This window comes from Corapipo altera, unplaced genomic scaffold, assembly GCF_003945725.1.
Source record: "Corapipo altera isolate COAL_440 unplaced genomic scaffold, ASM394572v1 23, whole genome shotgun sequence".
NCBI lineage: Eukaryota > Metazoa > Chordata > Aves > Passeriformes > Pipridae > Corapipo > Corapipo altera.
In genome coordinates, this window is record NW_020884878.1 from 20,692,751 (window position 1) to 20,719,869 (window position 27,119).

The following is a 27,119-nucleotide window of genomic DNA, read 5'->3' on the forward strand; positions in this document are numbered from 1 at the left end:
GCAAACCATTACCTGTTCAAATATGAAAAAGATACATAGCATGTACCAAATATGATTCGCCTAAGCATGAAACAATTAACCAATTATAAAAAAGACCAATCACATACACAAAAGTGATTACATGTAAAAAGGAAAGCCATAGCTCATTTTCTTGTACTTCTAGAAAAGGAGCAGGTAGATCCCAGTTGCTGTTTATCAATAATATAATCCATGCTGCAACAATTATTATCTGTTATGTTGATATGAATGTTTATTCTGAATTAAGAAGCCACACTCACCAAGTGTCAGTACAAAGTTCTGCTTTGTACAAGGAGATCAGATTAGAAACAGCTGTAGAAACAACCAATTGCAGTTAGAGAGATGCAGAATACAGGAGAGGAAAGAGGAAAGGGGTGAATCACAAAAACAGTTCAGGGTGCCCAGTATGGCCTAAATGCAAATGATTTCAAGCACATCAACAGCTAAGAGGTTCTTAACAGTGCTTACATCTGATTTATAAACAGCCCAGAATAAAGCTTCATGATATGTTTTTTAAATATTGTAAAAACAATCAATCTATACATACAAACTCTCAAAATTCAAAAGAAAAAAGTACAAGTCAAAGGTCTTTAAAAGCTTTAGGCCTTCTGAAAATTTAAAAATATTTCCCTTTAGCATTTGGTATACCAGCAATTCCAACAAGACTGAAAATCAAAAAGCAAAACAACATAGAAGATGTCCACTACCACAGATCATTTATTTATATACTAAGTTAAAAAATGCAAATATTTTATTACAAAAAGTTTATCAAACAACTGTATACATACAGTTCATATTGTTAAAAGCCAACATATCAATTGATACTTTATGTACATTTGATTAATGTCATACAATTGTAGAAAAGCATCACTCAGCAGAAACTGATTTGGCATTTGGAAAGTAGTCACCATCCTGCACTAGAAGAGACAATTAATTTACATGTTACAATAAAAATTCTCATTTGCTGTGATCATTTAAAGCAAATGGATGCTTTCTTTCTCCAAGAAGAATCATCATAAGTGGAGATTAAAGTGCACATAACCAACGCATTAATAATTCTTCAACAATCCCATCTATCATTCTAGATGCTCGAAGCACATCACAGTAACATCAAGGATTTAGGACTTTTCTCTGTGGCTTAAAGACGTTAAATGAAATTCAGCTTCCTAAGCTGCATGAAATACTTCTGGTGTACAATAAGATGAAATGGGGTACAGAAATTTGGAAAATAGCTTTTGGTGAAAAAAAGTCAGTGTAAATTCTCCCTAATATATGATTTCTGGGGAAATATTTTCCTTTTGAAAAAAAAATTCATCGTATTTCATAGAATAATAGAATTTCATACAACTGTGGACCAAACATGCAGACCATGCAACAGCATTTACATAACCATCCTCGCAGTTGTTCTTTGTGGGCTACACATAACACAGGTTGGAGCAACACTGTCTACCTTATGCATAAATTTTCCTGGCAATCAAGAAAAAAGAAACCACCAATGATTCGTTACTGTAGAATAGGGTCTGACACTAGAAAAGTGCTCTTCAAAAAACATACCTCAAAATATTGGCTTTGTCTCATTACAAGCAATATAGTAAACCTTACAAAATATAACACAGTCAGTACTAGCAGAACTGTTGAGGACAATAGTTTTAATAAATCAGTCCACTTTGGATAAAAGAATGCTTGTGCATGTTACAATCTATTCAAAAGCAACAGCTGAGCAGGCTAAATTTACATCCACAAGACACAGTCACTGAAAACAAAATGAGTTGCTGGTAATTATTGTTATCATTTTTTGCACACCAACTGGTCACTAATGGAAAAAAACCCAGAGGGTTTTTTTTTCATTTTACAAATATGAGAAGTTCTGAAGCGTTATATTTGAAGAGAATACTTCGTACCTTATGCACCTTAGGACCCAATCCAGAGGCAAAATGTCTGTCAACATGATTTACCTTCCCCTCAGGTTTCTGAAGGCCGTTCATATGAAGTTTACATACAGCACAACCAATACACATTAGATACTGCTGTAAATGTATAAGGAATACAAAACACTATTAAATACAACTTTCACCCCATGGCACATCAAGCATGGCAATACCACTTGTTTCATATCCAGTTAGCAGTTAGGTCAGTTGTGGTTATGCTTTATTGAATATTTTCCTTTCTGTAGTTGAGAAATATACAGCTTGGACTTGCTTCCATCCGGTCTTTTAAACCAAACTTCATCATGGTTAATTGTTGTAATTATGGCACTAGAGAAAACAAGGGAAGGAAGGCCAGGGGAAGAAAACCAAGAAGAATTTAGAAATCTTATAAGCTAAAAATAACCTCAAAACTTCAGCTGTATTTCTATACAGTAAATGAAATTATCCATTAGCTGTACATGCTGGGCCCAAAAGATACTGGCTCCACTTAAAGGATAGTTTCAACAGAATTCTTTGACAATTGCATGTGTCTTTAGTGAAGTTAGTTAATGTTTCAGCCATCCATCTCTTTTATTTCCTTATGAGAAAACCCTTAATGTATACAAATATTTTAAAAGAGCAATAGTCACACATAGAAAACACAACACTAAACTACCCATGGTAAAAAAAACCATACCTGAAATTACATTGAATATTAAGTATTTGGAAAAAAGTTAAACAGCCTGAAGCCATGATTTAAAGCACAAAACGTATTTAACTGTTAATCATTATACCAAGACCATATGAAATAAAGTCAAAGCTGATTTAGTGAATCACTGTTACAAGAGCCCTGCTTTTATGCTCCTTGTGGTAACCTCTAATACAAAGAGTGAACAAAACTTCCTCCCCAGGAGAAAAATAATTTCAAGTAGATTGATGGGGAGGGAAAAAAAGCAAAAACACAGAGATTAAAACAGTTAATAGAATAAAGTGCATAATGAGTGTGACAAAACTCCCACTAGGAAACTCTTTAACCTTAGAAGTTGCCTGTTAAGCATCAGCTTTTGGCTTTCGTCAGACACTAGATACTAAGATCTTTATTTGGCCCAGTACAACTGCTATGTTCTGCTAAATTAATTCAGACAGAATATATAGTTTACTAAAATATGTTCCTGTTTCAGCCCTGAACAAACACCAAAATCACCAAACAACCAAAATTTGTTCCCCTTCACCATATACAGGGAAGAAAAAAAATAGTCAGTTTTACAGGAAACTACTGCTATATGAAATTAAAGTCAATTTTCCAAGGTAGAGGTGCATATTTAATCAACACTGGGCTTAGACTGATTTGTTCCATTCAGTAAAAGGTAAAATATACATTTGATTTTAAATACGTTCACACTTCTAAAATTTACAAATGTTATCCATACAGAGAAAATACATTTACACATCTTGAACATTCAATCACATTTGCACTGTAATATTTAGTCTGTTCCCAGGTAGAACCTTTGTTAAGAGAAGGAAATATTGTAAAAAAGTTCCAACGCTTTTCTTTCAGAACACCGATCAACTGAAAACAAAGCTTATCTTCAACAGTATAAAGTGGTTTTCCATAATTAATTATTTTGGGGTGGGCCAACAGATCAAATTCTCAAAGCAAGATTCCCAAGATACTAAAAAAAAAATAAAAAATTACTCAAAGGCTATACGGAAACTAGTAAGAGCTGACATTTTTTGTGAGATCTTAACCTGACAAACCTTCAGTGAATTCCAACCTTTACTAGCATCTCTCACCAGTCCAGCACTCAACCTTCTTTGGTAATGCCTGTCTTCCAAGGTGAACTACTAAATGTTAATGATGTGGCAGTATTTCCAACTAGGCCTTATTCTTTGATACCATCATCCTAGCTACTGCATAACATGAACATACAGAGCTGCATAAACTAAATAATCTTTACCTTGTAGGACATTCATCTTTCTTATCAATGCATATCGTCTGTCCTCGTCCGTACCACTCTCCATCGTAGTAGAGTCTTCCCTCTTCAGATCTAGCACTATGTAGATGCTTTTCTAATTTGACAGGTGCTAAAATGATTAATAAAAGTAATTTAATATTGACTTCACAGAAATCAGTTGGATGTTTAAATACACTTTCATCAAATGATTTACACAGAATACACAACTTTTTCCAAAGGTAGCCTCTTTCTTAATAATTGCATGAAAATTGGAAGCAAGATACCTTTTTATTTTCAGTCAGATAAAAGTAATATTTTTGTTTTCAAATAGAAGCTATGACTCGCTTGCCTTCTATCCCTTTTCCTCCTCATCTCCAAATATTTGATTTTACCTAGCATTAACATACTTCTCATCTCAGTGCCCAATATGAGTTCCTTTCCCATGGCTCTACTTTTTTGGGGTTGTAGTTTGCAGTGATGGTGAGAATCCTTTAGAATACACCCATAAGGTCCAGATGCTCTCAGTTTTCTGCCTCATTTTGTGCAAACACTAGCATATCTTGCTAATATTAGGTGGTGTAAACCACTTTTAGAAGTTTCAATTTTTGTTGATAATTTCTAGAATTTGTGTTAACAGAAACAACAGGAGTCAAGCTAATAGTATCCGCATCTGACACAGGGGAAAGATGAAAGCCACACCTTCCAGCTACCTCACCCCATCCTCCATCAGTATACCAGGGCTAAAATAAATACAACCTGCCTAGATGCAGTTTGCACCATTGTACACAGCAAGTTCTGTCTTGTGAAACCAGACAATGTTTACTTACGTTCTGGCTTTACTCTATGTGGCCCCAGTGTAGCCATTGCCTTGAAACACAAAAGAAAATAAAGTCAGTCAGCAAGTATAGTCTTTTTTTCTGAACTGCCAGCTTTAACTGTGAAGTTACATGCAGTGTAGCTCAGGATACTTCCTTTTACATGCAAAAACCACAATGAGAAGAAATGTAAAAAAAAGTGTGTTCAATGGTGATTTAGTAACTACATAAAAAAGCATTTTGAGGGTGAAAAACCCACCTTCTTTGGTAAGTTTTGATTCCAAATAACTCTGAAGGTTTTCTAATTAAATCCTCAACATTGATGTTATGTAATTGTCAAAAAAACACAAAATTACATTAACTCATTCTGAAAAACAAAATGCTATATGAACAATCTATTCTTTTGATTTATACATTATTAGCTTAGAAATTTCCCTTCATACAAACTCCAGATGGCACGCAGTACTAGAGTAGGATTAAAAAAAGAAGCACTCAAGAGTTTTTTAGCGTTCATTTGGTTTTTTGTTTTCTGGTGGTTTTTTAAATTATTTCCAGAAAAATCATGTAAAACTACAGAAAAGAACTCAAGGGAAAGATATGTTGTGTCTTTTCCTCTGATGCGATAAAAACAGAAAAGTCAGACAAGTTCACACAGAAAGGTCACATTTTACTTCTTGTTTAGGAAATCTGTACAAGAAAGCAGATGGAAACAAAATGGGAGACATTTCCCACTAAGTTTTTGAATCCACGTAAGTAGTTTGCTATTCCGTAAGTTGGGAAGCATGAGGGTACTAGGGGAAGCTTTCTGACTGCAAGTGCAAGGCAAGGATAGCATTTCATTACATCAAGTTCCTTCAACAGTCTTACAGAGATCTGAAAAAGGCATTATGCAGCAAATACATCAATTCATCTAACAAATTTCTCTTCCTGTAAACCAGGATTCTCTTGTAATCTGGGAAAAACACAGCTTTTCACTTTATATAAAAAAAGTATACAGAGAGGTCAAAGCATAGAAATCTTCATAGAATAAAAAAAATTTACTATGTAGAAACATGCCATATGTGATATACATTTTAAACATCTTCATTTAAAGAAGAAGTCTAATCCTATCAGACTATCCTGTCGTAGTTTCTACTCAATTGTGTTGGACTATGACAAAGCAGATCCACTCAATACAGGCTTTAGACTCGCTTTTTCATGGAAGATTATGGACTCCCCATTTTAGAGATAACCTCTTACACCACTTTATTAGATTCCTCTGAATTACTTGGGTAGAATCAGAAAAAATAACAGTAACATAGCTTGAACTGAAAGGATTAGCTGACTACTGAAAAAACAATCTATTTTGTGTTTTGATTGTGTAAGAAACACAGTTTCATATTTTCAAGTAGCAAAAGTACTAGATGCAAACCCAAACTAAACCCATAGTCACTGGCATTCATCCTTTCATCTTACCTTCCTTATTGTTGTCCAGTCTTCAAGTATATCAAGGTCTTGTAGCATATAAACTATATAGGGGCGTGGAAAAGTTAGGGAAAACTCTTTTAAACAGAAATAATAAAATTACTCTGTTTGTAGAAACATATTAATATCTCTGTTCTTCCAAACTTTCACACAAAGAATACCTACATGAAGTAAAAGCTCACACAAACACAAATATCTTTCAATTATGCAACCTAGAAGTAAACTTTAAAAATTATTAAAAGAGGTAAGTAATAGAATGTAGACATTTAGACTACTGGAGTTCAACGTGAGGATTAGATAAACAACTGATATACAAACATTTCATTCCTGGCAGTTGCAAGAAATCATTCTTATTTGCAATAATTCAAGTTACAATTAAAATTCCCTGCAATTTCAAGGTGCAAATCAGCACCTACATTAGCATTAGCTTCAATAAAATAATTATTTTTACAGCATTCTGCATCATATATCTTTGAGAGAAAAGTATAGTCAGCACCACATGTAAGAATAACAAATATTCAAAAAACAGGAAGTAGAAAGGCAAAAGCCCCTTCCTTAACCTATCAGCTGCAAAGTAAAAAGTGTGTATTAGAACAATACATGAACTTCAAAACAACATTCTGTATAGCACAGCTCTTCCTTCACAACAGTCTTCACTTTTTACTTTGTTTCTCCCCATTTCATCTCTGAAAAACAAGTTTAGAGAAAAGGTGCTATGGATGTTTAAAAAATAAATTTCCTAAAATGGAATATGCAAGCTTAAAATTCCATTTGCTTTACATGGGTCTGTACAAACTGACAAGTTCACAACTATTTAAAAACTATAACCAAAACCAGCAAATTAATTTACTTCATAACTGAAAGAATTTTCAGCTTTATGAACTGCCTGAAACTGCTGAGATTTTAGACCTAATACTATGTTAGTATTTTTGTTTTGGAATATATGCTAAAATGGCAAGGTAGCTCATAATTCACAGAATCCAATGCTATTTATATGGACATCCTCAAGACAACAATGACTGAGAGCCAAAAAAATACACTTTCACACAACCTGGAACCGAAACTGCTAAAGGAACTAAGAAACTAATGAAGTCACTTGTAACTGTTGATTAATACCACTTGGCTTTTAAGCACTAGTTAAAAAAGTCTCTCTACTAAACTAAATTTGTGACACAACCCAATGGAAGAACAGTCGTAATTAGGACAAATCATCCATCTGGGATGTGCTCCAGTAAATCAACCATGCTGAAGGAGAGTGTCCCAGTGATGACACATTTTTCAGAAACTCCTTCCTTCCCACCTTCTCTTAACATTACAAAACCTTGTGAAAGGAGTAAGATTTTTTGTAGCAACTTAATAATAAAAAATTGGCCTTTATACTGTACAATGTCAATACTTAGGAGTTGGTCTATTTTAGACAGTCCAATGATTCTGGACATGAGTCAACTGTGTGTGCTTGCAGCCCAGACAGCCAACTGTATCCTGGGTTCCATCAAAAGCGGAGTGGCCAGCAGCTCAAGGGAGGGCATTCTCCCCTTCTACTCCGCTCTTGCGAGACCCCAGTTGGAGCGCCGCATGCAGCTCTGGAGTCCTCAGCACAAGAAAGATGTGGACTTGTTGCAGCAGGTTCAGCAGAGGCCATGAAGATGACCAGGCAGCTGGAGCACCTCTCTTGTGAGGATGGACAGGGAGTTGGGATTGTTCAACCTGGAAAAGAGAAGGCTCTAGGGAGACCTCATTGGAACCTTCCAAGTACCTACAAGGGGCTTATAAAAACGAAGGAGAGTAACTTTTTGCATTGGCAGACAGTGGTAGGACTAGGAGAACAGTTTTAAACTAAACGAGCAGAGATTTAGGTTAGATGTTAGGAAGAAATTCTTTACTCACAGGGTAGTGAGGCACTGCAACAGGTTGCCCAGAGAAATTGTGGATGCTCCATCTCTGAAAGTGTTCAAGGTTAGGCTGGGGCTTTAAATAACCTAGACTAGTGGAAGGTGTCCCCGCCTAAGTCCCTTTCAACTCCAACCATTCTACAATATGATTCTATGATTCTGGTAACTTCTAAGAGTCCACATCTCTGTCCTATAAAAATGTTAGGCAGGGACTATAAGTAGAGAGAACACTCAGTTTGTAAAGGCATCTCTGTCTTTCTCTGGAGAAGGATACTGTCTCTTAGGTGTTAAAATTTAAAAAGTTTCAGCTGCACTGCATGCTGTCAGCAGCATGAAGTCATCAATGTAAAATTCTTAAATACTATACTCACTCAACAGGAACCCAAACCCCAAAAACACCCTCTCTGCCAACCATCTCAATTCTTTGAATTTTAAACACTTAATCAAAGAGGGTTTTAAAGTCTATGGAGTTGTTAAGAAGTAATACATTGTGGTAAAGATGTTCCAGTATGAGAAGCAAAGCTACACCTTATTCAAGTCAGGTTATCTTTTGCAAACACAATGCCTAACTTGCTTCTGCCTCGTAGCTCTATTTCTTTAAGATTTAGAAAAATCAATTTTTAGAAACATTCTCTACATAAAACTAGTAGTTAGATGAGAAAAATCTCAATTTCAATTTTCATAATGGAATGCGTCAACACGGTTTTTCTAATTTAAGTAACATCTGTCATGCAAAGATCAGTTTTGATAATGCATTATCACTTCAACTTGTTACTAATGAGATGTAATAAAAGTAGCTATAACACTGCAAACACTACTAGGAAGAATAACAATTTCACTAAAAGGATATCTGATACAACAACAGGTTTCTTCTTATCTGGACTAAACGGATCCTTCCTTTTCTTCCTGGACTGGAGCTCATCATTCCATAATTCTGAAAAGATATAATAAGAACGTGCTATGAATCAGAAACATTTACATGTTTAACTCTTTTTACAGCAGAAAACATTGTCCAAAAATTAAAAATAACACATTTTCTGGTGAGATGCTGTGTCTGAACAGCATGAAGCTGTTAAAATGATTGTGCAGACATAAATTAATATTCTCAAAACACTCAAGGGATGCTGACAATTTCTAAACCAAAGTTTAAGTTTAAATTCAACCCCCTGCCCAAAGTCTACAGCTGGATAGCATCTTAATGGATAACCTGAAACTCACCAGATATACTTTGTGTACAGTCAATTAATCAGTAGCCACCAAAAGATAAAAAAAAAAAAAACACAAAAAAAACCCACAAAAAAACCCCAAACTCTGAATTTCCATCCACCTGAGGTAATGTCAATGCTATGTCTGTCTTCTTCAAGTCTTCTAATCTTCTCTTCTAGTTCACTTTGTACGGTATCATACAAGAGAAGCTTCTCACTCTAAAAAAGCAAGATTACACATTTTTTACATCACTTAAGTTCTATCATCTAAATATACATGACAATTTAAAGCATCAGCATTAAGAGGTAGCATCAGAAGGTAAAAGTAGCTTCAGGGGAAAATTTTTCAGAGGCCATAAAGCATATGACATCTCCCTTAGTGTGAGATCCTATCTCATTAAAGACAGCACACTCACTTAGTGTAAGTGAAAATATAGTTATATATTTATCAAATATCAGTAGCAAGAATAATTAAGTATATAAGAGCATGCAGCTAGCTCTCCAGAATAACTGTTTGCATTATGACACAGTATTTTCCTTCGGGATAGCAAAGATTTATTCACAGTGAGTAACAGTAAAGTAGTGATCTCTATGCCACCTTTCATTACAAAATCACAAAAGCTAATGTTTTCTTGGAAAGCTTTTTATTAAGGTGCCTCCTATATTAACAAGTCTGCAGTCATTTATAGAGAATTATCATCTATGCCCACAGTATCTATAATTGTTGATTTTCATAGATCTGAAAATTACCTTCCCACGGCAGAATTTTGAGCACATGACATAATCTAGATAGCTGTGAAAGCAAAATTGTCTACCTTAAAGCTGGGAGAAACATTTCTAAAGCACTACTTTAGAGAAGTTAGCTCGTTGGTCCATTTAAAAGGCCCTTTCTGATCCAATTAGATTAATCTATTGCCTGCCATGTTAGGTGTATCATTAGCACTTTGTATCTAAAAAGACAAACAAACCCATACTCTGATATGAACTTTCTACAGTATCTTGTGTGATCTGCACCCTCTTCCACCTCAAAGTGTTTCAGAACGAGAAAATCAACTTTGTGGCAAACTGCTCTCATTATAATCCACTCCATAGGACCGATATACTAAAATGACACAGCATCTATATAGATCAGTTACTCACTTAAAGGCACCATCAAAAACACCACTAAATTCTCTAAAACAGTAACTTGGAAACAAGCTGAGTTCCAAGCCTCCAGGAAATAAGGCAGTAAGGGTTTACTGCTCTTTCATAAGCTTGCACCGTTTCAAAAGTGAATGAGCAGGAAATGTAGTTGACTGTTAGATTTTAACATTTGTTTTCACCAAGCAGTGCCTTTAACAGCTCTGGAAAACAGAGAGCTTGGACTTATTGAAAAAACAGCGTAAGCAGCACAGGTTACTGCATGTAGCTATTTGCTACCATGTCTCTGTCAGAAGCTGCAGTTCCCTACAGCCAAATGAGCAGATGTCTGCATCTCAACTGCTCCTGCCCACAGCACAGCATACCAACAGAAATTTACCTTTATTAATGCTCAAGATGCTGTGCTGGAGCAAAGCAAAACAAATGAGCAATAGACAAAACCAAAGAACCCTGCTCTACTAAATGACTGCCATGTTTATCATTCCCTTCAAGTTAAAAGTATTCAAATTGGAAAGACCTCTTTTCATATATTTTTCAACCCCTAATTATAAAAAAACCATTTCCAAGAGGAATTTAAATATATACCCGAAGTGCCAAATGAGTGCTACTTGTTCTGAGAAGATTTTAAAAATCCATTTTAAAATTAAATAGTGTTTGTGTTTAGATGTGTTCTGCTTCAAGTACTTGATGACAAATAAGGTGTGAAAAGCTATTACAGGCATCAGAGGCATTCTTGCTGAACAGTTATATTCTAGTGCAATATGTATTCTATAAGAAGCATTGCTGACTTAAAGAGCTTTTACCCCAAGAGACCCTTATTGGATGGCGAATATTTAAATTCTTAAGGTTTCATAGTAGACATAATAGGAAAACAAGGGACAAGGACAATATTAAAGAGGAATAATACATAGCCAAAAAAAATCATTCAATCACAGACTAAAGTCTTAGAGGATTCTGTTCAACCTCAGGAGTATTCACAGGAGCAAAGACAGTCAGTAACGAGTAGTCCTTCATTATACCTAATTCTTTCCCAAGGTATCAAGAAAAATGGAAAGCTTTTTAAAACTACACATGCACATTCTTGCTTTATTGGTATAGTAGGAACCACAGACTTCAGGAATACCATGAACCACTCAGAAGAAAACACCTTTAAGCAACTCTAAGGGGGGCTGAGGAGTACTATGATGAAAACCTCAGGATCTAAGCAGCTATGTACAGCACTGGACATACATGTTCTTGTGTGCTTAGACTACAGTATCCAGTATTTAGATGCTTAAAATGGAATGTTTATGTTTAAGGAGAGTAATATATTTTTCTTGTAACTGCTTTTGAAATGACAGTTCCATCAGTAGCTGTCCAAGGCATCTTAAAAAGACGTTTTTGTTATTAAAATGTAAGGTGTTTTTTTGCTAAAATTATGTCAGATATTTTAGTTACTTTCTTGGTAATCTTTTTATAACACAGCTAAAAAATTCACGTGGGAATCTATTAATAAGAACCTGATAATGAAAAATAAGAAGACTTAGCTATATATATGCAAAGCCAAACTTATAAAAAGCCCTTCAACATCTTCATTAATGACTTGGACACAGGATTCAAAGGAATACTAAGTAAGTTTGCCAACGAAAGTAAGCTGGGAGGAGCTGTTGGCTCCCTCGAAGGCAGAGAGGCCCTGTAGAGAGACCTCAACAAATTAGAGGACTGGGCAATCACCAACCATGTGAAGTTCAACAAGGGAAAGTGCTGGATTCTGCAACTGGGATGGGGCAACATGGATGTGTGTATAGACCAGGGAACAAGAGACTGGAGAGAAGTGCTGCAGAGAGGGACCTGGGAGTCCTGGTCGATGGCAAGTTGAATATGAGTCAGCAGTGCCCTGGCAGCCAGGAGGGCCAACCGTGTCCTGGGGGGCATCAGGCAAAGCATTGCCAGCCGATCAAGGGAGGTGATTGTCCTGCTCTGCACTGGTGCAGCCTCACCTTGAGTATTGCGTGCAGTTTTGGGCACCCCAATATAAGAAAGATATTAAGCTATTGGAGAACACTCAAAGGAGGGCAATGAAGATGGTGAAGGGCCTTGAGGAGTGGCTGAGGTCACTTGGTCTGTTCAGCCTGGAGGGCACTGAGGGGAGACCTCATCACAGTCTACAACTTCCTCAATGAGAGAAAGAGGAGGGGCAGGCAATGATCTCTCCTCTGTGGTGACCAGTGACAGGACCTGAGGGAATGGCCTGAAGTTGTGTCAGGGGAGGTTAGGTCAGATATTAAAAGAGATTCTTCACCCAGAGGGTGGTTGGGCAGTGGAACAGGCTTCCTAGAGAAGTGGTCACAGGACCAAGCCTGACAGAGTTCAAGAAGCGTTTGGACAATGATCTCAGGCACATGGTGTGATTTCTGGGGTGTCCTGTGCAGAGTCAGGAGGGTCCCCATCCAACTCAGCATATTCTGTGATTCTAATTTTAGATGCTTTGAATAACCTCTTACCTGGACTTAAATATCACATGGCATTGCATTCAAATAGCAAATAATTGCAATAATAAAAACATGCACTGAATCTGAAAAGCAGGACAGACAGTAAAGTTAGATGAGGTTAGCTATCAATGTGAAATATCTGGCACAACCTCACAGTGCTGTCGAGAGGCTTGAATTTCACATTCGTACTTGTTCTTCACAGATTCCAGACAAAGCTCTCTATAGATACCTGTAATCACACAAATTATAGCGATATTACTTTCTTTAGCAACTATCCAATTTCAGAACTCCCTTTTAAGACTGCCTGCAAATCCCAAAAAATGCACATAGTGGAAAATACAGATATATTATATTAGGCACTTACAGTGCTTGGCTTTTTTAAAGAGTAAAAATAAGAACAAGTAAATCCTTAATTCTGAAGATGTGAGAAAAAATAAATCCTATTTTAACTCCTTCCCCTTTCAGTCGACAAATTACACCAGTGGTCATGCTAACTTTACAAAATAGGTCTATTTCATATATCTGATCAAGTTATCCTGGATATCAGCAGTTTTCGAAATCAAATACTAAATGGCCTCTTCTATTTTCTAATTAAAGTAATGTCTTAGGGTTTTAAGATAGCTAGAAAACTGATTGATTTCCAAATTAATATTTGGGAATTAATTTAATTAATTAAAATAAATTAATTCAATAAATGAATAAGCTAAATAAATTAATAAATCAAACAAATTAATATTATTACTTTATAATACATGACCTTAATAAATTAAATTAATTAACAAGACTGTTCCATTCTTAGAAATAGTCATTTTGTGATACAAAGCATACTGCTTCTAAGTATTAGGAGCATTTCTTACACATTTCTGAAAATATGCCCACTAAACAGACAGCTGAAAAAATCTGAGTTATCTGAAATGTAAGTATCTGGTAAGCAGAGACAGAACTTGATGTAATATATTCAATGCATTCAATTTCAGATTAGAAACTCGAGGAGTTAAGTTTGCACACACACTGGTGGTATCTTGCAACAGAACAACTTCCAAAACCAACTTCCCTTAGAATTCAACTGACAATAAATGAACACAGCACAAGAGGAACAACACTACTACCAGCAATTCCGCTGAAAAATAAACCTCCAAGTACTAAGCCAATCATCTTTCTGCTGTGAAGTCATTTTTGATCTAGAATTCGAAATGTTCTTTTCTTACATTGCTATGTTATGCTGGATTGTTTTTATATTTATGGCTGACTGGCATACCTAAGTCACTGTTTATTTGCCTGAAAATGAACAACACAATTATGAACAGTTCTATTGTATTTCTGACTTGCTGAAATAGTCAAGATCCATATTTTGTTCAAATAGTGCCTTAGAGAGCAGCAAAACGCAAGTTTTTTTTCTACCACAGATGCAATTATATTCAAAGTTTAGCTAAACATAGTTTAGTCTGGGGATTTTTCACCTTTTTCTCCCCTCTCTCAGGTAACAGTCAAGGCTCTCAAATAGTAAGAGCAAATAAGCCTATTTCGCAGTTTCTTGCTTTCTCCAGAATAATTTTATCAAATTCATTTACTTGGGGACAAAAAGTTAAAAAAAACCTGTTTTCTATTCTCAGCCTCAAGGAAACTGCAGTTTTTATGCTGGGCTTTTTTTACATTGGAACATGGACTTTCAGTGCTGCTGAAGACCAATCAGGAGAAAATGTAAAATGCATATCCATAGCCACCTACATGAAAGCACAGATGGACAATCACATTTAAAATTGAAAATCGAAAGCCTGGATTATCACTGGTTTTATATCAAACCTTCTGCAAGTTCACCCACAATCCTTCTGCAAAGCTGAAGTGGGCTACTTAGGACTAGTCACATAAATTTGGGTTAAGAACTTAAAACCCAGAAATTCTGAGTCAGCAGCTGAGGAAAAGCATTACAGAAAAGAGCTGGAAGGAGAGAAATGCAATTGATCAAAAGATTTCAAATTCTCAAAGTTAAAAGTACCAATAAGACATACTGAGTAGCACTGAAACAGTATTATGAAAAGTATAAGGCTTGCCATTTTCAGTTTGGCTGCACAATGTTTCTGCTAAGTTTCTTAGAAGAGACAGTGGTATAGCTTCTCTGGCTAGAGAGATCATGACTGTCTGCCTTTTGGATCTCTGACAGTCTGTATTACATAACCCTTGGACAGCAGAATTACTCCTAAAGGAGTCATCTGTAACATGAAACAAATTTACAGTAGAGAAGTACAGAACTTTGTCTTTCCATAATACCATTATTCCATATGATTATATATGGTTGCATAGTGGAAGAAGATCAAAGTTCTTGCCGCCTTCTTCTATGAGCATAAAAGCCTACCTAAACATTAGTTTTAATAATTAAAATTCAGCTTAGATCAAAGCTGTCAAGGACAGGGTTTTTCTTCTTCCCTAGATGGAACAGGAAGATGAGAGCAGAGAAGCAGAAGAGACATAGACTAGAAGAGCAGGAAAAAACATGATCATCTAAGATGATCTGGCAAGCACTTCATGAGACAGAACCTACATGTCTCTTCAACAGTGACCACTGTGTAGACTTGATCCCAAATCTTCCGACTAACAAAAATTATTACTTTTCAAATCAGTAATTTTGTACTTACTACCCAAAGACAGGCAGCTAGTAAATGAAACATAAAAAAGCCATATTTTTAATTTGATGTTATCAGGCAACCTATGTAAAGAGGTAAGCAACTTACTCATTTTTACTTGGAAACTACTTTACATTTAAAATCATGCCACAGTATTTCTAACTTTAAAACACGCTCCTTTAACAATTCTAAAGAAAAGAGAAGATTGGCCTTAAATTGCATAGGAAGTTTATACTTTAAAACAGCAATACTCATTTTACATGCCTACCTGCCACCTTGGTTCGGATTTGCATATTTTCTTGTAAAGCTGCCAGTGGTTCTAAATATTCAGGTGCTTTTCCAGCTATGACCTCTTGTAGTTTTGCATCCACTTGGCTTAATCTTTCTTTGTAGAGTCTTAAAAAAATAGAAATGAAAATATGTATTTTATTTAAAAGTATGTATTCATATGTATTTTATTTAGAAGAAAACGCAAGGTGGAAGAAATATTTTTAACATAGCTGTTCTTTTGTTGTTCCTTTCTTAATGCTATGGAACACTGAAGCAAAGTGAAGATTTTTTAGCATTTGAATTTTTCAAGATATATTTTTTTTTTTAAATATTCTATTCATGTCTATTAAGCCTTTCTGGAAACCGAGTGTAAACAATTAGAAGTGTATGTATCTCCATCTCTAAGGAAGAAGAAAAAAAAACTGCATGTCTGTTTATAGGACTGAAATGCAGTAGGATGTGAATCAACATGGAAGAGGATGTGTAAAGCTGTCCTCTACAATACATTACAACAAATTGGTTTATGTCATGAGAGAGAAAGACAGACATTTTGTGGATAGAAACAACCATTCACTTTTGTGTTCACATATCTGCTCCCAAGCTACCATAAAACATGGGCAGGCTCTTACTGAAGTAACACTCATTTCATCTCCTGTGAAAATCCACATATTGCATATTATCACAAATATCACAGTATGATTTCTAACTGATATCTTCCATTTCTGCCAAAAAGAAGTGTATTTAAAGCATTTTTATTCTACCTGAAATTCAGTCCTCCTATAAAAGCTGATATTTACTGGCACACAATGAAGCAACCTACTTGCACTTTTTGTAGAATTTTATGTAATATCAATTACAAACATTTCAATCTCAATACAGCCCCACCTACTGTAACTGATAAATATAATGTTCAATGTTAGAAACATCAATATAACTGACTTCTCCTTATCTCATTTTTTACCTTGCACTGCACAATCAAAAGCTGTAAAATTAAAGTAAACATGCACAAACTCTCTAAGTGTTAAGAACACATCAGATGTTATCTGTTTACACAGATACAACAGATGTCCTTGGGCCAAGGATGCTGCTTTTTAACTTATTTAAAGTGCACGAGTTAAGTAACTAGAAAAAATAAAGTTTAAGTTTACTATTACACCAAGACCCCCTTGAGAAATAACTGCCTGTTCATCTGCCAGCAGCTTGCTCATCATCTTACTTTGACTATTGCTAGCTTAAGTACACATGCTTGAACTACAGAGTTGTCATCAGTGATCACTCTGCTACCTCTTACCTGTTACGAGTACGATACACACAATCTGTCCTGCAGTCAACTGACACAGCCTGCAGCTGATCAAACCCCATTTGCTGGGCTCAATCCCCGATGAGCATGCTATGCACCTGGTGGTTAACAGAGAGCTACAGCAGAATGATTTAGCTAGAACATAAGCCTGGATGCAAGTGCACTGGGTCAGTCACTAACATTTGACTATACAGCACCAAGTACCAGCTACATAAGAGCAAGCACTTATAGACTGGGTGCACTTGGTACCATGCAGCAGTTGAAGAACTATAACTATTTATCCAGTACTTTCAAACAGTGATTTGCCTAAAATGGATAAATGCTACCAACCACTGCAAATTCTACTTATAGCATCCAAATGCAGTTTTCCCAGAAAGGATGAGGAGGCAGACCCAATCATTACATCATCTCTGCTGTTGGTTGTGACTAAAAATCCCATTGTTTATGCATCTTTTTCTTCTTTCCCAACTTCATCATCTCCCTACTCACAGCCACTTCTCCCTATAATCCTTCTTCCATCATTCTAATGGTCCTTTTCTATTATTCCCACCACCACTGTTCTTCTAGCCCATATAAATACCTCTATCTCTCAACTAGCCAATGTGTCTATGCAATGCCTTCTTCCATATACCATAGTTTTACCACTCCTCAAACACCTAAACCCCCCAAAATATTTGTTTCCTTCCTTTGAATACCACTCTCTTTCATATTCACTCCTTAAAGGTTTGTTTCCACAAACTGTTTTCAGTCATCCAAGTTGTTGAACAGATGGAAGAGTAGGGCTGACCTCAAAAGCTAACAGTTTTCCAAATGCCAAACCAGTCAGTACTGACTTGCTTCAGTACTCATCAGTTGGTTCCATTTCCCAGGTTTCTTCATGCACAGCCAAATAAATAGCAGTACAAACAATCTTCTCTAGGCACTGCAGCAAAGAATTTCTTGTTAGGCAATTCTTTCCAGACCCTATTGTTTCCAGACCTCACAGTGTCCTGTTACACAAAGCAAGTTGTATGTCTCAGTTCTGTAGCAGAAAGAAATATCTCACAACATAAAGGCGCATCTAAAGCATGACAACTGACTAGGTTTTCAATTCAAGGATATGCCCATGAATAGACCGGGTCTTGTTGAAGTTTCACTCACCAGGTACCTTAAGTTAGTTGCCAAATCACCACAAATTTAAACTGGAACAGATGCATCTAGCTTGTCTGGGCACATGTAAAAACAAATTTAACTTTACATACATTGCTGGAGCTTGTCCAAAGAAGGACAATGAAGATGGTGAAGGGTCTGGAGCACAAGTCCTGTGAGCAGCAGCTGAGGGAGCTGGGGTTGTTTAGCCTGGAGAAAAAGTGGCTGTTGGGAGATGTTATTGCTTTCTACAGCTACCTGAAAGCAGGTTGTAGTGAGGTGGGCATCAGCCTGTTCTCCCAGGTAAAAAGAGACAGGACTAGAGGAGATAGTCCCAAGCTGCACCAGGGGAGGTTGAGACTGGATATTAGAAAAAATTTCTTCACTGAAAGGGTGATCAAGCATTGGAACAGGCTGCCTAGGGAAGTGGTGGAATCACTGTCTCTGAAAGTGTTCAGAAAAATGTGTAGATATAGTGCTTAGAGAGACATGGTTTCGTGGTGGACCTGGCATTGTTAGGTCAGTGGTTGGACTCTTATGATTTCAGAGGTCTCTTCCAACTTTAATGATTCTACGATACAAACATCTGGCTGTAATACAAATGACAATCACTTTTGATAACTGTGGCTATTAATTTCATCTCTTCTACTTAGCAGGTTTTTACTATTTATGTAGGTATTATGGCAAACTACAGAGAGGTAACAGTATTTTCATTTTATTTAGTACTGGTATCTGGTTTGCAGCAACCACAAGAAACTTTCATTGGTACCAACTACAAAACCCACTGCACTATCCTGTAAAAAAAAACTAAAACCCAAATCTAATTTCTTACTTAGCAAAAACAGTACTTAAGTCTGTCCCACATACATAAAACAATAAGACATTGAGTAAATAAATAAATACATTCCCCTAAAATCACAACTCCTTAGTTCTACTAAGGAGTTTGATGCAATAGACCCACACCAGCCCTTCACAACAAAAACATTTCAAAACTACCCCTACAGAAAAAAAAAAAGAAAATATAAATACATAAAATTATTCTAAAGCAACTGCCTGAAAATAATTTCAGAACCCCCAATCCATATTCTCCTCCAAAAGTAGCATTCACATACATGAAAAAAACACCAGCTGCACACAATATCTTCATGGAATGCACTGCCAAATGAAGCACTTAAAACATTAAAATACTTACTGATCTTTAAGGTCTGTAAATTGCTTTTCGAGATTGGACATTTCATCTAAACACTCCATTCTTCTTCTTTCACAGTCCTCATCATCCATTTCTAAGAATAAAAAGAATAATTTTGAACAATGTAATATATAACCAAATAAACTGGATATTTTATTTCTAGTGAATATGAAAGCCTGAATTATAGCTAGCCATGAGCAGTTTATCCCCTTATATTATTATTCACGTAGAGCAGAATATGAGAAATCACTTGTCATATAGCTACAAAGTAAGAAACTTAGACCTAATTTTATAATAAACTCCATAAACAGTAATTCTTTTTTCTCAAAACAGGAAACAACAGCACTGTAAGACCTCAAGAGGTTAAATTTCAAAACTGATAATACAAAGTGTACATAAGAACGCATGAAACAGAAAAACTAACCATTCTATATCATACCAGATGAAAGATACCATTAAACACGAGAAATTATTAGGCACCACTGCAAATTCAAGTGTATCCTGAGTCAGTATAAACAAAAGCCATCCCTGGAATGCAAGCAACATTACATTTGCCATATAAAATTCAAGGTTTGTTTTATTAAAATTCTTTAAAGAAAAATAACACATGGTTTTGAAACAGGTTTCATCCTGTGCAATTTGAAGAGATTTTTGAAGATGAAATATAATTGTAAAAATATCTGTAGTTCATTGTAATGACCATTTTGAAATGGTTGCATTTCTAAAGAAATATTTCTTAACCTGAAAAGTCTAGAACTTCGCAGAAACTTGACTTTATATGCTTTTATGCAGCAAGAGTAATTAACATTAAACTCTTTCCATGGTTTTTGATTTAATTTATATTCCTGATTTTTTTTTAATTTAGCTTGGGAAGATAAAGTATAATAAATACTGACTTTTTTGCCAAAAATTTTGCCACTCTGTTGAGACAACTGATGTTACTAAACATCAGTTTACTAAACATCAGTTATCTCCACTGCCATTTCTTAGACTAGAAAGCTGAAAAACTAAAATACAAAATTCTTGACTGTTTCCCACCCTTCCCAGAAGAAAAAAAAAAAAAAAGGCTTTGTTAACCCATATTAAAAATCAGATATGTGAAACTGCTTTATAGCAGCAGTATCTGCAGGAATTAGCTCTCAACAGTTACAGTACAATTGACCCGTTATCAAGCTGTAGGAAGCATTCAGAAGGGATAGCCATGCAGTCAGGAACTGGGGCTGAAGGGGTGCAAACAGGTCAGGTGTTTAAGAGAAGGCACTGTCCTAAGGAGGCCATATCTATGTAAGCATTTACTCTGGCAAAAAGTATCCTACCTCCTGACAGAAGGGCAAAGTGGAATCCTGAAAGCAGTAGCCTGGACTCACTCCTCTGGACCATAAAGAACTCTGAGCTTTTTGTTTCTTCGTCCCATTTTTCCAATAAACATGTTTAACTTCTTTATGCTGTCTCCTACACAAACTACAGAACGCCCGCATGCAAGTCTCCATTTTCATTGTTTTCCAAAAGAGTATGGCAATTTGTAAAGGTGATGAGGTGAAAGGAGTAGCTTCAGGGCCACTGCTACTTGGAAGGATCTGATTAACTCAGATGTCTACTCAGACCTCTCAATGTGTGACAATTTCTGCACTTAACTTGTTTCTGAAATCATCACAAGCTTTTAGGACTAAAAACTACACTAGCCCTCTCTACCTGGATATGAAAACCAGCAGGCAGCAGAGCATACCAATGTGTATTACAATGGCATCTATGACTCCAAGTTAAAGACCTAGTGTGGCCTGTCGTACTACAGTTAGTACAATCAAAAAAGTGCGTATAAAGTTTTAAAACAAAATATAACCTATAGTATTTGAAAGCAGAGCAAGAAAATTTAAAGACAGAACTTAAATACATTAAACGGGGAGGGTGGAAGAAGAACGTATCAGGCTGTTAAGAGATACTACTTTATATCAAATATTGTTCTCAAAAATAAGGCAGAACCAGAATCCCAGAATAAGGATGGAAATTAGATTAAAGAACAAAGTTTTATTTGGCTGTCCAATGCAATACCCAAGCAAAGTTGCTCCATCAACTTTCGGCTTGGTCAGATTTAAGGAATGTGGCAATCATATTACTCAAAGAGTTGTCTAAAGCATTTATGTGCTATAAAAATAAAGCTTCTTTAAAATTTGAAGGCACCTCCCTGTGAAACCAAACAGCAACAAGCACTGGGATACCAGTAGTTTTCCCACTTTACTCTCAAACATGCCTTTTGTTCTAGGTATGTTTTAGTAAGGAATTCACTCAGAAGCTTTTCTTAAGTTAATATGAATTTTATTGTTTGTATATGTTTAAGGACTATAAAGCAGAGAAAACTATTAGAACTGTAACCTTGGCTGAGGGTCAGTGCACAGGTACTGTTGGAGGGGAAGGGGACTGCATTTTACATTTTAAACTTGTGTTGCAAGGAAATTGTTATGCACTGGCATCTGAGGGCACAGCTGACTCTCTGTAGATACTGAAATAACACATAACTCTCCAGTCTCCCCTCAGCTGACTTTCTGTCTAGAAGTCTACATTCTACCTATCATTCACACTGAATGTCAATTCACATGCTAATGCACATTCACTCTTAAATTGTTTCATCTTTATTCTGCCTCCAGTAAGATTCACAAAATGATGAAGATTTTTAGAGTCCTGAAATATCGTTAATGGATATAATTTATGGAATTTCTTCCCCATGGCCTTAAACAACATACTGACTAGAGAATATGCAGTGCTGAAAAAGTAAAAGGTTTTAGGATCAAATCTCACAGCTTTCCAGTCAAAAATTTACAACACTGGAGGTGGGATGCTCATTTCATATTAAAACATTTGCTGATAGGCCCATCCTGTCTCAACACATCAGATTTCCCACACACTTTCATACTGCACTAAGTATTTAAGGTACTTTTAAACACTTCCAAAATCACAGTCACTTTTTTCCTACTATGTTCAAGCAGTCCAGCGTGGTAATTAGGGCAGCCTGGTTTAAAGATAAAAATCCCCACATAGTACTTAAAATGTAACAGCACCTAAAATAGCTTTTTTTAATAAGCCTTGGCCTACATAAAGTGCTTAAAAATGGCCAAATTCTCCTCTAGGATGGTAATCATAACTTGTGGCTTTTTTATTCATCTCTAATATGCTATTCTAAATCCCAGTCAATAAAAAACCTTTACTAAATACATAATGTCAAAAAGAACAAGATAGGACAACTCATGCTTCTTTTAACAGCACCTTTTGTATTGCCAAGCATCTACTGGAGGGGAAAAAAAAAAGGCTGAATGCAAGTAAAGCAGAAGACAAATTTAACAAAAAAAAAAACATTACTAATTTCAATTAAGACTTGTTTCTTGTGGTGCTAATTATCTTATGTCCGTAGGAGCAATATGCTGCCATGCAGTATGTTCATATTTGTCAAGACACTAAGACAAGCATGTAATTTCCTGTAATCATCACATTTAAAGTGCTCCCTTAAAAGCATTTCTCTGTGGAATGCAACAGAAATTATCTGGAGAGCTTCTTGTGTTGTTTTAAAGAAACACTCACAGATTACATTCACTAAAACACAATTACTCCTTCCTAATCCCAGAAGAAAGCAAGATAAGGACAAAACAACAGAAATATTTGCCTTCAATAAAAATCAGCCAAAGTGTCTTAGAGGACATGTAAACTTCAAAGTTTTCATTAGAAATACCAAATAACAGAACTACAAAGAGGAAACCAGGCAAATTTTGAAAAAGAGCTAACTTCAAAGCTGAAACTAACAGAGCCGATTCTCTCACTACAGCCAGGAAGTTGGGAGAGAAAAAGCTAAGTTTACACATTATACCAAACTCTCCCACAGAAAATTACATTTTCTCAGACATAAAGATTAGCTAGAATAAGAGATAAAGAAAGGGCATTCCCAGATGGCATCTAGCTACAAGACAAACTGGAAGGTTAAGATGGGCAAAGTAAGTAGTGGATTTTGTTGCAGTGCTGCTCCTGGACCTCATCAAGGAGACCTTAACAACTCTGTGCCTCACCCGCCTACTGCCCAATATGCTTGGATATTCCTGCTTTATCCTCTCTCTGCCCTCTCCTGAAAAATGTAACAAACTTCGTGTATCAGAACTTCTTGAAAAGCTATCTCCATGAATTTCTTATCCAAAATACAGTATTCCCTTTTGAGTTCATGTACAATTGTGATAATAATAGAACTGAACCATGCTTTCATAAGTCACAACTGAAAGGAAAGGAGAAGGTTGCTGTGCAAATAGCACAGCATCAGGTATGCTTTGCCAACAGATCACTTCCAGTCGCTTGTCCCGGTACCCAAAAGTGAACTCAAGTTCACTTTTATTCCAGCATAACCACTAGCACACACAAATGCTGCCTAGCTTAGGTTTCACCAAAACAACCCAAGCACATTTTTCTGGCCCTGTTTTTCAACAGAATCATTTTGAGAGAACGGGGGTAAGGAAAAACTGATCAGTCTTCCCCAGCAGTAGATCTGTAATTGCATCAGTGGAGGTTTAGGTTGGATATCAGGAAAAGGTTCTTCACCCACAGGGTACCTGGGCACTGGAACAGGCTTCCAGGGGAAGTAAGTAGTCACAGCACCCAGCCTGACTGAGTTCAAGAAGCATGTGGACAATGCTCTCAGGCACACGGTGTGATTCTTAGGGCTGTCGTGTGCAGGGTCAGGAGCTAGACTCAATGATTCCTCTGAGTCCCTTCCAACTCAGGATATTCTAAGGTTTTAATTTGCAGATAAGGGGCCTCAGCACTATCTACTCAGAACTACTTATTCTCTTTTCTTATTTGGCCAAATCAGTAGCTAATACAGACAGAAATAAAATCACTACATTATACTAACTTTGCTGACTCTTTCAAGCCCATATCTGGATATGGTTCACAGTTCACTGAGTGAAGACATCTCCTGTGTAGCATTGCGTTAGACAAGATGCAAGATCTTCCTCAGATTAGAGAACAGCCCAGAACTAAAAATCACCTGCTCCAGACTAAACACATGCAAATCATTAGTCCCAAATTCACAAAAACATGTAGGCATCCAGTTAACTGATTTAAGTTGGACATATTTACATATTTTCACAAAACTGCCACTTATTCCTTCTGCTGCTAATGAGCTGCAGTCTATCTAGCCACTGGTTTACATAGTCTCCAGTGCCTCCCATTTAGATATCAGGCTCTTCACTGAGATGTTTTCACTACCTACCTTTTCAACAAGTTATTTTTCTGACACTTCAGCATACAAGCAAGAAAGGGTACAGGAAGGCACAGAGTACCAGGAGGGGTGGGTAAGGATGAAAGGTAGCAGTCAGCATTTTGATCCAGGTGGACACCACAGACCAGCAGCCTAACTTGTAAAATGGGGTTCTAGCAGCAATACTTGCCAGCTCAAAGATATAGGGGGATGGGGAAGAAGAAGGGACAAAGGAAAAAAATTAATAGGAAGCTCTGCATAAACCATGGGCAGATTATCTGGATCTGTGGATTAACCAAGGCCTCTACTGGGGGATCAACTTTGGTGCAGAGTGAGAATTAACTCAGATCAAGGTCTAAGGGAACGACTGTGCCCTCTCCCAGTACTGTAGCCACACTTTCTCAGCACTGGAAGAGTCTTCATTCTGCTTCTGCAGAGTGAGCTTGGCTGTGTCTGTACCACACCTGTGGGGCTTCAGCACCTTGCTAGCCCATGCACAGGCAGATGAGGACAAGCTCCATGAGTCCACACAGCACCACCATAGCAGGGCTTTTCCTGAACTGCATCAGTCACTGTGAATATAAAAGCCTTAGAATTTAACTTTCAAGATCTCCCAGATCGTTCAACACCAAAAATTAAGAAATAACTGTACACTGAAGACTTTAGCACACAAATAAATCAATCACAAGACTAACAGATGTAAAAATTTCACAGCTGCCTAATTTGTCTGGTTCATGGCATCCCACTTCTTCCAGCACTCAGGCCACAAGTCAATATGCTAGTGTAGGCATGGGACAGGATCCCAGCAGACCACTCTAAATCACTTAAGCTGCCAGAAAACACATGTCAGGACCAGGACCGGCCCTGGTCCACGTCCATGTCAGGACTTCTCACAGTTCACTAACTCTGGCCATCTTCCTTTCCACCCACAGTCTTCCATTTCAGCACTAGTCCAATAAGGCACCATAAACTTTTACTGGGAATCACCTGGAAAGATGTGTTAAGATCAAAAACAGAAAGAAGCAATTACAAGGAAAGCTTGAACAGATCATAACCTTTCTATAACACACTATAAATTGAGCATAGAAAAAGTAATTTTTTAAAGCTAGATTTCACCTACTAATGTAATTCCAAATCTACAGCCCAGAAGGAAGCTACGGAAAAAAGAAAGGACCTTCAACAGAGACTGAAACGATTAGCAAAGAAGGCCAATGGTATTGCCAAGGGCTTCCAATATCCCCTCAAAGACAGGTCTGAAAACACCTAATTGTTTGCATACGAAGAAATACATACGTATGCACACGTGTGTATATGTGTATGTATATGTATGTATGCGTGCCAAGCCCTTAAGTGCAGACCCCAGCGAGGACCCCGCTCAGCGGGCACGCTCCCAAGCCCCGCAGGGTACAGCCCACAGCACTTCCACAGAGCGGGGCAGCGCGCCCCGGCCCCAGGCCAGGTGCCAACTGGCTCCAGAGCCGGCGGCTCGGGGCGAAACGGGGCTCCGCGCCCCTGCGCCCCACCACGTTACTGCGTCCCGCCCGGCGCGGCGGCCCGAGGAGGAGCCGCGGGGCCGAAGCTAGGGCTGGGCCGGGCCGGAGGGGCGGGGTCACGGTGGGGGTGGGCACCAGCAGCTACCGGAGCCGGGGAACAGGACCGGTGTGTCCCTGGGGCAGAGCTGGGCGCTGCGGGAACGGCAGCAGTACCCCTTAAGCGGCCGCGGTACCTGAGCTATCCCCCTCCTCGGAGACTGATGAGCTCTCGGTCTCCTCCTCCTCCGAGCTGCTGCCCTCGTTCTCTCCGTAGTCCACCTCCATCTCATCGTGATTATTCTCCTTCTTCTCCCGGGAATGGACCGGCATCGTCGTCGTCGCCGCCGCTACTGCTGCTGCAGACCCCGCGCCCGCCCTTCCCGCCGCCGCTCCGCCACCGCCACCGGCCGCTCCGCCCCGCCCGGCGCCGGCGCGCCCGCCCATTGGTCGAGCCCCGACGGCGTCTGACGTCAGCGCGCGCGCGGCGCTCTGGGAATTGTGGTCCGTCCGGAGAGGCGAGGGACGGAGCGGCCGAGGGATGGAGCGGCCGAGGGACGGCCGGGAGCGCGGGATGGAGGGAGCGCTCCGCGGTTGCGGGGCGCCGTTAGGGGCCGGGCGGGGAGCGAGGGCCTCCCGCGCCCCTTCCCCGTCCCGGGGCGCTCAAGGGATTTCTCGTCACCGAGAGAGGCTCCATCGCGGCCGGGCAGAGTTCGGAGCGCTTTGCACCTGCCCGCGTCTCCCGCAGGCGGCCGGGCGGGGCCAGGGGCCTGCGGGGCCAGGAGTGCGCGCGTGGCCGGGGCAGCGAAGGGAAGACGTGAGGCCTCACGTCTCCCCACACCACCCGCCTGGCACCCGCGCTCCTGCCCAGGAGCGCTGCATCCTGGCAAGGTGTCCTTTGTGGCTCACCACCTCCTTATAACCTTCCCCCTCGCACCTCAGAGGAGAGAGGTACCTCCCTTCCCCATTATTAGGGGGAAATTCT

At 38.1% G+C, this 27,119-nt stretch overlaps 1 protein-coding gene across 1 annotated transcript; it reads right to left on the reverse strand.

Moving 5' to 3' along the window:
• Positions 1-711: 711 nt before the first annotated feature.
• BRMS1L (BRMS1 like transcriptional repressor) lies at positions 712-26,554 on the reverse strand. The gene is made up of 10 exons (XM_027638167.1): positions 26,332-26,554; positions 19,379-19,469; positions 15,757-15,884; positions 13,017-13,096; positions 9,379-9,475; positions 8,902-8,985; positions 6,151-6,215; positions 4,708-4,747; positions 3,884-4,010; positions 712-2,273 (listed from the first exon to the last, which is right to left on the reverse strand). Exons 1-10 carry the CDS (start codon positions 26,465-26,467, stop codon positions 2,150-2,152), a joined length of 972 nt encoding a protein of 323 aa, XP_027493968.1. The 5' UTR covers positions 26,468-26,554; the 3' UTR covers positions 712-2,149.
• Positions 26,555-27,119: the final 565 nt, after the last annotated feature.